This window comes from Gossypium hirsutum, chromosome A04 (genome assembly GCF_007990345.1).
Source record: "Gossypium hirsutum isolate 1008001.06 chromosome A04, Gossypium_hirsutum_v2.1, whole genome shotgun sequence".
Taxonomy (NCBI): Eukaryota; Viridiplantae; Streptophyta; class Magnoliopsida; order Malvales; family Malvaceae; genus Gossypium; species Gossypium hirsutum.
The window spans coordinates 905,687-918,823 of record NC_053427.1 but is presented as its reverse complement, the minus strand read 5'-3'; the positions used below and the strand labels follow the sequence as shown (position 1 = coordinate 918,823).

General features: G+C 34.5%; 2 protein-coding genes and 1 long non-coding RNA gene across 3 annotated transcripts; 1 reads left to right on the top strand and 2 right to left on the bottom strand.

The window, feature by feature from the left end:
- The first annotated feature begins 2,679 nt into the window (after positions 1 to 2,679).
- LOC107931083 (uncharacterized) lies at positions 2,680 to 3,821 on the top strand. Its single transcript, XR_001693106.2, has 2 exons — positions 2,680 to 3,128; positions 3,449 to 3,821. It is a non-coding gene; the product is annotated as an uncharacterized lncRNA (long non-coding RNA).
- A 1,637-nt stretch (positions 3,822 to 5,458) lies between these two features.
- Positions 5,459 to 6,055, bottom strand: LOC107931124 (putative receptor like protein 25). Its single transcript, XM_016862900.1, has one exon. The coding sequence runs from the start codon at positions 6,053 to 6,055 to the stop codon at positions 5,459 to 5,461; it is 597 nt and encodes a 198-aa protein (XP_016718389.1).
- A 35-nt stretch (positions 6,056 to 6,090) lies between these two features.
- Positions 6,091 to 11,619, bottom strand: LOC107931123 (receptor-like protein 9DC3). The gene is made up of 4 exons (XM_016862899.2): positions 10,617 to 11,619; positions 6,968 to 7,142; positions 6,629 to 6,914; positions 6,091 to 6,339 (listed from the first exon to the last, which is right to left on the bottom strand). The coding sequence occupies exons 1-4, from the start codon at positions 11,617 to 11,619 to the stop codon at positions 6,091 to 6,093; spliced, it is 1,713 nt and encodes a 570-aa protein (XP_016718388.2).
- Between the last annotated feature and the right edge of the window lie 1,518 nt (positions 11,620 to 13,137).

Here is a 13,137-nt window from a genome sequence, read left to right as displayed (position 1 = left end):
TTTGTGGCTGTTGAGAACTGTTAGGTGGATTGAGAGCTAGTATATATGAATTTCAAAACTTTATACTCAATTTTAATATATAATTTAAGTTTTCCAAAATTACTTATGTCGAAACCATCCCTCGATTTAAAAATTTTAATTTTAATGAAAAATGGTGAAATCGACTTTTTGGAAAATGAAAATATGGAGTCGCCACCGATCTTTTGTTTTGGTGTGATCGGATCACCTAAAAATGAGATTAGTTTAATAAAACATTTTTGGTTTATTAAAACAACGATTTTGGTCTACGAACTTTTGAGAAAACGGGTTCGGGAGTCAGTTACGCATGAGGAAGGATTAGCACCCTCACTACGCCCAAAATGGGTACCGAATTGATTAAATACTGTCCTTATGTCTAAAATTAAAAAGTTTTTGAAATGTGGTTTTTTTTATAATGTTTGAGTAACCCGAGTTGGTTGCCAAAATCTTCTTGTTTCGATGTCCGAAAGTTTATAATTCGAAAATCACAAAAGGATACTCAACTATTTGGTCCAACGAGAAACCGAAACCCAGCACAGTAGGGCATGATTCCTCGAATTTCCAAACATTGAACATTGCCTCATCTTAGGAAATACGAGTGAAATTCCGAAGGGATCTTCGATTGTTTTGGAACAAATGAAAAAGCGCAATCCAGCACGATAGGGCTCGATTCTCAAATAGCCAAACATCAAACACCGCCTTCGTTTTGAAAGGTTTTTAATAAACATGAATGAAAACCTAAAGGAATATTCGATTGTTTTGAACAAACGAGAAATCACAACCCAGCACGATAGGGCATGATTCCCGAATTATTAAACATCGAGTATTACCTTCGTTTCAAAGGATTTTTAGAAGACCTGAGTGAAATTTTGAAGGGATATTTGATTGCTTTAAGCAAACGAGCAATTGCAACCCAACACGTTAGGGCACAATTCCACGAATTGCCAAATATCGCACATCACCTTCGTTTAAGGGATTTTAAAAGACATAAGTGAAATTTTGAAGTGATATTCGATTATTTTGAGCAAATGCGAAATTGCAACCCAGTACGTTAGGGCACGATTCCGCGAATTTCCAAACATCGAATCTCGTCTTCGTTTTGAAGAATTTTTGAATAAATGATTATAAAGCTAGCTTAGGACGTATTAATTTGATTTGAAATAAGGCGGAGTTAATCATAAAAATTGGGTTTTAGGACCACATTTCAAAAATCAAAAGGAAAACAATGAATGGGGTAATATGTACATACGAGATGCAATGCTTAACGAATGAAAATATTAATCATCTAGCAGAACAAGCAACTAAATATAATTAATCTAAAATTATGACCTAATTTCAATCATGTATGAATAATAATTAACAAGGCCATGTGAAACAATGAATAAAATACAACGGCAGTATACATGGCATAATAAAATTATTAGAGGCACAAAAATAAAATACAAATCAAAGAAACAACATGGTATAAAACTATTTCACAATAATGATGAATAAATGGACGTGTAAGATATAAGTTGACCGACTACATGATAATTTAAAAACTATATATATATAATATAAAAGAATAATAATGAAGATGCATAACAAGACACAATACACAAGATAGACTTATAAGTCACATGTGCATGTAAGTTTATCGGAAAGAAATCATGAGATTAATAATATAAATTTTAAGTTAGACTTAAAATATACGTATGCCCTTATATTAAAACATTTAAATAATAGGCTATAATAAAACACATAAGTAATATAATATAAAAAAATAATGATTTTAATAATTAAAAAAATGAGCTTCTAAAAATAATTTTACATATATATAAAGAGAATATTTGATAAATCGTAAAGCAAAAGTGTTTTAGATAAGGAATCTATTAAAATAATAAACGCATATACATATACATATAAACTTGAAAGAAAATGTATGTAAAATAACATAGAAATAATAACATGTATAGGACTAAACTTATTTTATTATAAACTACGTAGTAAATTTAAGAACATGTGAGAAAACTATATATATATAGAATGAATAGATTTAGATATATATATAAAATAAAATGTGTGCTCATATAAGTAAGTGTAAAAATAATTTAAATTTTATGCAAAACCATATAAATACGAAACATACTAGGATGATAAAAACATATGCTAAAATATATGGGTAGAGTCAAAACCATGACATGGATGAAAATACATTGACTTTATCATAATATATATATGTATAAAAAACGTTTTAAAACGAACCAATTTAAAAGAAAACAAATAAATGGATATATATATATATATATATTTACATATGTAGGTGTATGTGCATGGAATAAAGTTGATTTATTATAAAATATATACATACATGTACATGTATATGTGATAATGTGTAAAACATTTGCACAAAATATATAAAACATGACAATAGTATTATATATAATAAATACAATAACAAAGAAGTAAATGTCGAGGCAAGGAAGAAATGTACGAGTAAATAAAAGAAACTATGAATTTAAAGGATTGAATTAGAACTAAACTGAAACAAAAAGGATAATTTGAAAAACCAAAAATGATACCAAAAGGGGCAGTATGCGACGCGCGTAAATGTCAAAGGACCTAAACTGGAAATATTCCAGTCCCCCAAAACACAGTATTTAAGTGCAGACCAATGTGCAAACCGCATGCAAATTACCGGGAAAATTTAAAAGAAAAAGAAAATGTGAATGTTCACTACTTTGAAAATGGGACAAAACGGGGAGAACTAATCCTGAAAATAAACCCTCACCGCAAAAACACGCGGGTCATCGGGGCAGCAAAACGGAGCCGGTCGGTTATTGCCTCAAACGACGTCGTTTTTCGAGCCATTGTATTTGGCTTAAACGGCGTCGTTTTCTGCTTTCCTTATAAGGCTAAGTATAGCCTTCAAACAGCCGAACCACTGCCCAAACCCTAGCCCCCCTTTTCTTTGTTTATCAGTCGAATCCCAAGGGTCCCTTTAGGCTCCGATCTATCACCATGACAGGGGACTAAACCATCCGAGCCTTGGAGTCCCTTTTTTAGCCTTAAGACCCCCTCGACAGTTCGATTCCTGCGAAGAGGAAGGGATCTCGCGGCGTGCTTTCAAGGTAAGGTCTCCTCTTCTTTTTGGTTTGATTTCCCTTTTTAAAAAAAAAACAAAAGCGAATGGCTAAAAGGAAACGATCAGTCGAAGAACTCAGAAGAAACTCGAGAAGAAATGACCTTTTAGGATTTTAATCGCCTTTTTGTATTGCGTATTGAGCCTTTTGTATTCTCTCTTAACGTAAACTTTTACAATTGATTCTCTTCAGGCTTTATAGCCAAGAGAAGAAGAGAAAAAAAAATAAAATATACAATTTTTCCATTTTTTTCTGTCTGTTATTTTCTTGTATGCATTTGCTGCTGTGGTTTGTCCCTTTCTTCGCAGGTACAGGTGTGCGCTCGGGTACGGGGCCGTGTGCTGGCGCGGGCATGACTGCTGGGCGGTACGGAGGCCAGGGCTGAAGCTTGGCTGGTTGCGGCGCATGGGAAAGAAACCTAGGGTTCTAAAATTTCTGGGCCATTTGGGCCAATGTGATTTTGGGTCTCGGGTTAATTTGGGGATTGGGTATTGGTTGTGGGGCATTAGTTATTGGGTCTAGGTATTAGTGTTTTAATTTGGGTCAAAGCCTGTTAATAGACTGTTATAAGGTTTAAGTTCTGGTCTTGTAATTGGGCTTTGATTGGTTATTGGCCCGTGAACTATTGTAATTATTTGGACTTTGGACTGTTAATATTTATATTTAATTATTATTTATTTATTTTTGGGTTTCAAAGGGGGCCGAGCAAATTGGCCTATTTACAACTTAGAATAATTTTTATTTAATTCACATGGTCTTACTATAAAATAAAAAAAAATTATTCCAATAATATTTATTTTATTAAATTTAATATATACTTTTTATAATTTGTATTTAAAAAAATTTAAATACCATTTGTGAAAAAAACTGAAGTTTTTGATTCAAATACCACCATGTGTGGATTTAGTTCTGAAAAGGAAAATTATCCCCTACATAAAAAAATGGCCTATGTAAAATGTTCAAATAACATCATTTGTGAATTTGGTTTTATAATAGGGATTGTAATACATTTTCATATGTTAGCAAATATCAAAATTCTTTATATAATTGAGAGACTTGTATAAGTTGATAAATTAATTTTAAGATCACTTATTTATTCGAGTGAGGAACATTATTTGTAAGAGTACACTTGATTGTAAAATATTTTGTGTTGTGGTTTTACAAACTAAGTTCTCAAGGGGAGAAGTTAGTGATGAAAGGTATAATCTTCGAAAGTCCCCCATTTGACTTTGTGTTATCATAATGCTTGCCGAAGTGCCCACTACTATAGTTATTTTTGCTCGTACTTTTCTTGTTACTTAGCAACTGTTGCAGGTCAACAATTGGTATCATAGCCTCCTGCTTAACATTTCTAGTGGAGATTCCTGATGTTGATAGTTGCAAGCTATGGAAGGATCATCAATCGCTCGACGATGTTGGAGATTGGCCGTTATGGTTACTGGAAAGCACACATGGAGTCTACAACAAAAGGACTAAAAATGTAATGGTATAACATCCCTAACCCGGTAACCGAACTCGAGTTATAGGATGCTAGGATAGATAACAACGCTTGTCACATATAGATTCAACTTTAAACATTGAATTAAACAATAGAACATTCCATAGTCAAAGTATAACATGATTTACAAACAAAACTGGAATGGCTTATGAATAGGAATTATAGACTGTGGTCATTATGGAAATTGTTTGGGGATATCGACTATGGCACTAACTAGTTGGTTCAATTTCAGTTCGAAGATATTCACAGGCAAGTTAATGGTATGGAGGATGCTTTGGTGAAAGCTGGTATATCGAGTTTTTTTTTTTTTTAAAGCTTGGTGGTGAATTTTGTTTAATACACTATAGCTCTTGTTGTCCGGAGGATTTTGTCTTTGGTTGCCAGTAGTAATACTACTGTAAACATGTTGTCCTTGAAAGATGTTGGTAGTTCCAACGTCTTTCTCGGTTTTACATTATTTTTCTTGATTGAGAAAAAAAAAAAACCAATGGTAATCCACAAGCATTGTGGAAATTTGCAGAATGCCAAATCATTTTCCATGCAAAGAAGAAAATTTTATAGTTTTGACTATGTTTAGCTCGAGAAAAAGATGATGAGATGAGCAAGAAGACATAAATAGTTGCACCATACAAAATGCTACGTTCAAAACAAACCCTTACAGATAGTACGTAATGCAATAAAATACAGATTAATTGTTACAAAAATAAGGACAGATGCATGCCAGTGCAACCCTTCACCATAGGAAAAAAACATTTCAACGGACTTCAAAACAAGAAATTATGAAGATATAACATAAACGCTTGAACATCATTTCCATCAACTAGATCCTTCTTTGTCCATTGCTGCAATTGCCATTCTTTGACTTTCTTCTTCGCCTCTTCTCATGTTGGTTTTCAACCAAATTCACCAACCATTTCGGCTTACCAATTTGGAAAGCAACATATCCCACGGTCATTCCGAACACTACTCCGCATCCATAACCTATCAACACCACTTTCCAACCAAAAGCAATGTTTGATTTTGAACCATCTTTTTCGAGCACATTTGGAGGTGGTAGCTCAATGATGCAATCTTTTGAGACGGGAAATCCACATAGACCCTTGTTTCCTTCATATGAATCTTTTCCAAATGTGTTGAACTGTTTGCCTTGAGGAATCTGACCATGGAGTTGATTTTCAGAAACACTTAAGGACGAAAGAAATGCCAGATCTGCCAATCTATTTGAAATTGTCCCAGACAACCTGTTTGAAGATAGGTCCAACCATTCAAGATTTGTCAAATTCCCTATTGAAGTGGGGATACCACAATTAAGGTTATTGTGAGAAAGGTTGAGCCCTTTCAGTAAGTTAAGCTTCCCAATAACCTTTGGAATCTCTCCTTCAAACTGATTGTTTGATAGATCAATGATCATCCTCATGTTGAAAATTCTTACCAATTCCATATATTGTCCTTTCACAATAATTCCAATGGAATAGGCATAGAAGCCACTAGTATAATCTTGCACACCTCATCTGAAATGGAACTTTCTAATGAATTTTCAGCTATTTTCAAATATTCCAGGTGCGTTAGGTTTAGAATTGACAATGGAATTTGTCCCCTCAATTTGTTCCATCCCAAGTCTAAATGAGTGAGTTGCAAGAGGTTTCCCAACGATCTTGGTCCTGATAAGTAGGAATGGGAGAGATCTAAGTACTTTAAGGCCTGTAGATTATCAATTGAATTAATCAATTCTGTAGAGAAGGGCATCCTCGACAGATCTAAATGTTCAAGATTGCTGCTCCGGTTGAACTTCAAAAGATCAAGATTGAGGTTTTGGTTGCCTCGCAAGTTGAGAAAATTGAGGTTTGGGAAATCAAAAATGTTTTTTTGGGAATTTTCCTTGCAAATCACAACTATCAAGACTGAGAGACCTTAGAGAAGAGGATAGATTCATAAAGACATGAGGATTAATAGAAGACATGTTAATTCCATCCAAGAAAAGATGTCTGACCACGGTTAGGTTGTGAACAAGTCCCTCCAGAGCATATTTGTCAATTGTTAATTGTTCATCAATCCAAGAGAGATCAAGCGAGACCAATTTCGACAGGTGGGAGACTTGCGATGGGACTACTCCTACAAACCCTGTATAAGAAAGGTTGAGGTAGAGTAGGCCTGTAAATCGACCAAACTCAGATGGAATTTTGGAATGATTAAAATTATTGAAGGCAGGATTGAGTTTTTGAAGGTGAGGAAGAAGGAAGAGACTGGTATTGGAAGGGAAGTTGCCAAAAAGCCAACTGCAGCTCAAGTCAAGGGCAGTAACATGAGCATTAAGGTGATCACAACTGACCCCATCCCATGAGCAGCAATCTGTACCCTCCTTCCATGAATTTGTCTTGGGATATAAGATTTAAGGCCAGCAACCTCATCGCAATACCAAGCAGGAAGCACTGTCTGAGTGATGGAAAAAGAATTCTTGAACTGGATTAGGGAAGCAGCTTCAGGGTGAGAGCAGGAGTGAGATCCTGAAGAAGAAGCATAAAGATGGGGAAAGAAGAGAAATAGGCAGAGAAAGAGTAAGGAGGCCATGTTATGTTTTTAGAGTAAGATGACGGAGAATGGTATTTATAGGCAACAACAACAGCAGTTGAAAAGTGAAACAAATAATATCCAATACTAAACAAAAGATTTGTTTAAATAATTTTAGATGTATATTTTCATATTTTAAATAATTTATTTATCATTTAAATAGTAATCTGAGTCAATTGAACCATTAAAAATCTGTGTAATGAACAGGAGCCAAACGTTGAAGTGGCTGGAAATTGTCTTGTAATGCTTGCCTGCAGATTTTGGTATGTTTGAAATGTACGGAGATGTGACAAGTGGAACTATTTTGGGGCTTGTCACTACCTCTATGTCACACAACAGAACACAAAATAATATAATCAAATCAGATCTTTGAATATTGAAATACCAAAAGTTAAAAGAGTACATGCACTGAAACCAAAAATTTCGATCGATATATGAGGGTACTGGGACATGTATGCTTGTGACCAATTGAGTAGAATTACAAGTCTGAAATGTGGAGAATATGTGGATGTAATTTTGCCGCTAGATAAAAGAGTAAATTGGTCCTTTATATTAAAATTTTCTTTCATTTTTACCATTAAAAACTGGATAGTTGTATGTACGTGCCACATGTACTTCATACTGACCTACAAAACTTAATTTTAACGATAAAAATGGAAGAAATTTGACTACTTCTCTCATTTTTTTACCGTTGACTAAGCTACCTAAAAGCCAGTAAATAGTTTTGCATGATGCAACTTCTAGACAAATTAGCCTTAGTCTGATCTGTTAAAACTAGCTGAAAGTTGGTATACACGATCATGTTAACAAAGTTAACTTGATATACACATGGATTAATTAATTAATCCACAAGCAATGTTGGACATTTGCATAATGCAGAATTCCACACAAACATGAAAATTCTGCAGTATCGAGTATATACGTTTACTCGAGAAAAAGGCGATTAGGTGAGGAAGTTGTCTATTCACATCACTTAAACTCTTGCTTCCACTTATCACTATCACCTAAACCTAGTCTACAAGCAATGAGGAAAGTTCGAACAATTGCAGAAGAATGTCCAGTAATTCCACACAAATTAACAACAATATGCAGTATCCACTAACTTGTTTGTACCGTCGACTAAAAGCCGCTAAGGATATCAATTCCTCTTCAAATCTGAGACCAAATAGGTTTAGTCTTTAAATTTTGAGTCCCATGACACCACCATGCTTACAATCAAATGGTTTATGATGAAGTTTGCAGTGTGGAAAGGAGCTACCTGAATGTATAATTGAAGAAGTGGGATAATTATAGACATCCATTCTAATTTTAAAAGAATTTTCATATTTTAAGTTGTTACTGAGAAATTTGTGTAAACTACTTGATCTATCCTGTGAAACTGAGGTACTTGTAAACATATTTGATTATGTTTCGTAATCAAGTGATTGAAAGAAAAGGTATAATGTAATAACAAAATACATAGGTGATGATGTGTATCCAATGATTGGCATAATGACTTATTTGGTCCTCTTAACTTTACTAAAAAAAATCATTTTAGCTCTCAATTTTTTTTCATCTTTTTAGCCATTAAACTTGCGTTGTTTGTCAAATCACCCAAAATAGAAAAAAAGTTGACATATAATATTGTTAGGTCAACAACTTCATTTAAATATAAAAATAATTAAATATGTATAAATCTAAAAAATTCTTAAAATTAAAACTAAATTTTTTTGTAATTTTTTATTATTTAAAAAATCTTAAAATTTTCAAATTGTATTGAAGTATCAAACTATCCCTTTGATCTAATTACCCAATTTCGGTCTAACGTTGAATAAGAAATTTTAAGTGTTGACTCGATTGGCTTTATTAGCACTTTCAAGGCAAGCTCACGCTACCTACCTAGTTCAGTAGGCTTGACCAACACGGACTAGACCATGGACAATATTTTTCACAAATTTTAGACAACTTGTCTTGAATTTTTATTTAAATATGAATTCTTTAATGTAAACATATTTTATATTTTCTAAATAGTTAGTTGAGCCAATAGGTCGGCTGGGGATGAAAATGTTGCTAGTCGAAATCTTTTTTACTATTTTGTTGAAATTGAGAAAGATCCCATTACTCAACCCCTTACTATTTCGTTAACTAGAGGCCACGTTCTTTAAATTCGTTTTGTTGTAGTTTATGATGTTATGCGAATTTCCTAGTAGATATCCTATATGAATAAGTTAGATAAAATTCACTATGAGCAAGTTAAAGCCAAGGGGAAGCTAGGGCTTCAGCCTCATCGGTTAAATGTTACAATTTCATTTTTAGCCTCTTACCAAAATTTATAATTAAATTTAATCCCCTTTAGCCTCTTCAAATGGAAACATTATCACTTTTTACCCTCGTTAGAAAGTAATGATTCAATTTAGGCCATTTCCATGCAAAGGTTTTAGGTTTATGTCCATCCCTAACACTAAATTTATAGCCTTAATCAGACTATGATTTTTTAACTCATCTAAAAAGCTATACCTTTAAACATATACTAAATATTGGTCATATTAGACTAGTCATTATATTAGATCAAATCATTACTCTATTTTTCTGACTTTACTTAAGCCTAGCCGACAAGTTTGTTTGATTAATCACATATAATAAAATATTTTTTTTTGTAATACTATTCAGGACCTAGGTGTTCTTCAGTTGAAAATACTTTTGGAAGTGTTGGTCCTTTCATTGTTAGGATCTAAATAATAATCCTAACAATAATTCTAATAAAATTCAAACTTAAATAGAGTTTTATGTTTATAAATCTCTTCTTTGAATTTTTTTGCCACTAAGTCTTTCACACTTTGAATTTTCAACACCACTTTTTTCCTATTTCACATGCTGACCCATTTTGTCTTTAAATTCACGCTTTTCACCCTAAATTTTCTTTTGCCTTTAATTTAGTCCTTACAAGATAAGAAACCATAAAAAGCCCAAATTGATAGGATTATACTCAAAATATATATGCAATGAACACATAAAAGTATGTCATTTTAGAGTACAATAACAATTATGAGATTGTTTTCTCTATTTTATGGTGAGTAGTACGAAAGATTATTGAGACTGAAAATGGAAAGTCATCATAAATAGATGCATCATACAAAATGTTACACTCAAAACAAACCCTTACAGACAGTAGAAAATTTAATCAAATACTGAGGAATTGATACAATAGTAAAGACAGATGCATGGCAATGCAACCCTTCACTATAGGAAAAAAACATTTTGAGAGACTACAAAATAAGAAATTATGAAGATACAACATAAACGCTAGAACATCATTTCCACCAACTAGATCTTTCTTTGACCATTCCTGTGATTGCCATTCTTTGACTTTCTTCTTCTCCTTTTCTCATGTTGGTTTTCAACCAAGTTCATCACGAGCCACTTTGGCTTACCAATTTGGAAAACAACATATCCCATGGCCATTCCGAACACTACTCCACATCCATAACCTATCAACACCACTTTCCAACCAAAAGCAATGTTTGATTTTGAACCATCTTTTTCAAGCACATTTGGAGGTGGTGGCTCAATGATGTTGCAACCTTTCGAGACCGGAAACCCACATAATCCCTTGTTTCCTTCATATGAATCATTTCCAAATGTGTTGAACTGTTTGCCTTGAGGAATCTGACCATGGAGTTGATTTTCAGAAACATTTAAGGACGTAAGAAATGCCAAATCTGTCAATCTATTTGGAATCGTTCCAGACAACCTGTTTGAAGATAGGTCCAACCATTCAAGACTTGTCAAATTCCCTATTGAAGTGGGAATACCACCATTAAGGTTATTATGAGACAGGTTGAGCCCTTTCAATAAGCTAAGCTTCCCAATAACCTTTGGAATCCCTCCTTCAAACATATTGTTTGACAGATCAATGATCATCCACATGGTGAATATTTTCACCAATTCCACATCTTGTCCTTTAATAACAATTCCAATGGAATATGTATAGAAGCCACTATTAAAATATTTATCATCCACCCCCATGTACGATTTTGTAGTACCATTCTTCTTGTAATCTATGATAGCTTTGAAGCTCTCGATGTATCTCACAGGTAGGGGTCCAGAAAAATAATTACTTGAAAGGTCAAAAATTTGGATTTTAGAGAAACAAGGGTTTGACTTGGAGCTATGTTCATGCAAGGAACCATGCATTTGATTTGACTTTAGTACAAGAACTTGTAGCTGTGGAAGACTTCCCAACCAATGAGGAAATGTATCATTGATCTTGTTGTTTCCAAGATCTAGCACTTCCAGACCTCTACAATTAAGGATGGAAGGTGATAAAGACCCTTCTAATTGATTTCCATTTAAGTTGAGATTACTTAAGTGGCATTCCTCTACAAACGTTGGAGGAATCGTCCCATTAAACTTTATTGAAGCAATGGTTAGCATGTAGCAATCACATGTTTTATTATTATTATTATTATTTGGATGTAATGATGTAACTTAGTTGTATTCCAACTAAGTTTGTTAGTGGTAGTAGGTGGTGATTTATTTTAAGTGGATGTAATGATGAAACTTAGTTGTATTCCAACTAAGTTGTCAAGTTGGAAGCTTGTATAAATAGGCTTTATGCCATTTTAAAAAAAATGAATGAATTCAATCAAGATTTCATCCATATACTCTCTATTTTAGCTTTGCTTAAAATTTATTTCATTTTTCTTCTTTGTTTCTGCCGCAAGTCTCGATTCTTGCTCGGTAAGCTTTTTGTTGAACCTTGCTATTTGTTGCACTTAGCTCCAACAATTGGTATCAAGAGCCTATTTCTTAAGGGATCTGTTATACAAATTCATGGCTTCATCAAGCTTTTCACCAGCTGCACCTCAAGTCTTCAATGGAGAAGGCTACCACATATGGGTGGTTAAAATGAAGACCTACCTACAAGCTTTCGATCTGTGGGAGGTAGTCAACTCAGATGTTGAACCAGAGCCACTTAGAGGCAATCCAACAGTGGCTCAAATCAAGCAGCATGCTGATGAGAGGACCAAGAGGCACAAAGCCATGTCTTACATCCAGAACTCAGTGTCAGATGTGATTTTCACAAGGATTATGGCCTGTGAATCACCAAAACAAGCCTGGGACAAGTTGCAAAAGGAGTTTCAAGGGACAGAGAGGACAAGGCAGCAACAGTTGCTGAACTTAAGGAGAGATTTCGAGAATTTGAAGATGAAGGAAGAAGAAACTATCAAGCAGTACTCTGACAGGATTATGGCTGTGGTTAACAGCATAAGGCTCCTTGGAGAGCAGTTCAAGGAAGCTAGGATAGTGGAGAAGGTTATTGCAACTCTGCCCGAGAGGTATGAGGCAAAAATCTCATCTCTCGAGGACTCAAGGGACCTGTACACCATCTCCCTAACAGAGTTGATCAATGCTTTATATGCTCAAGAGCAAAGAAGAGCAAGCAGACTGGAGGAGCATCAAGAAGGTGCCTTTCAGGCAAGAACAAACACTGCCTACAAAGGCAAGAAGGCCTGGAGAGACAAGCCAATGACTGATGTTGCAAGAAAAGAGGGTCAGACTTGCAAGCACTGCAGAAGGGCTGGTCATCCAAAAGAAAAATGCTGGTTCAATCCAGATGCTGTATGTCAGCATTGTAAAAAGAAGGGTCATGTTGAGAGAGTCTGCAAGAGCAATGCCAAATCAAAGCAGAGTCAGTTTCAACAGAAGAAAGCTGAGGCTCGAGTAGCTAAGGAGGACAGTGACCAAGAGGAGCAAGTCTTTGCTGTGTTATGCTCAGCTGCTCAAGAAAGGTTCTCATCTGGTTGGCTTCTAGACAGTGGATGCACCAACCACATGATACCTGATGCTGCAATCTTCAAGTCTTTAGACAGAAGCTGCAGAACTAAAGTCAAGATAGGAAATGGACATTTTATTCAAGCTGAAGGCAAGGGTGATGTGCTAATATGCACC

Bases quoted from the DNA above. Each gene is read 5' to 3' on its own strand.
- LOC107931124 (XM_016862900.1), bottom strand. From the start codon at position 6,055: ATGAGGATGATCATTGATCTATCAAACAATCAGTTTGAAGGAGAGATT.
- LOC107931123 (XM_016862899.2), bottom strand. From the start codon at position 11,619: ATGCTAACCATTGCTTCAATAAAGTTTAATGGGACGATTCCTCCAACG. The intron at 7,143-10,616 runs GTAAGCCAAAGT...CTTCTTCTTCAG, and splicing joins ATATGTTGTTTTCCAAATTG to GATCTCACTCCTGCTCTCAC. The intron at 6,915-6,967 runs GTCAGTTGTGAT...CTTGAGCTGCAG, and splicing joins ATTGCTGCTCATGGGATGGG to TTGGCTTTTTGGCAACTTCC.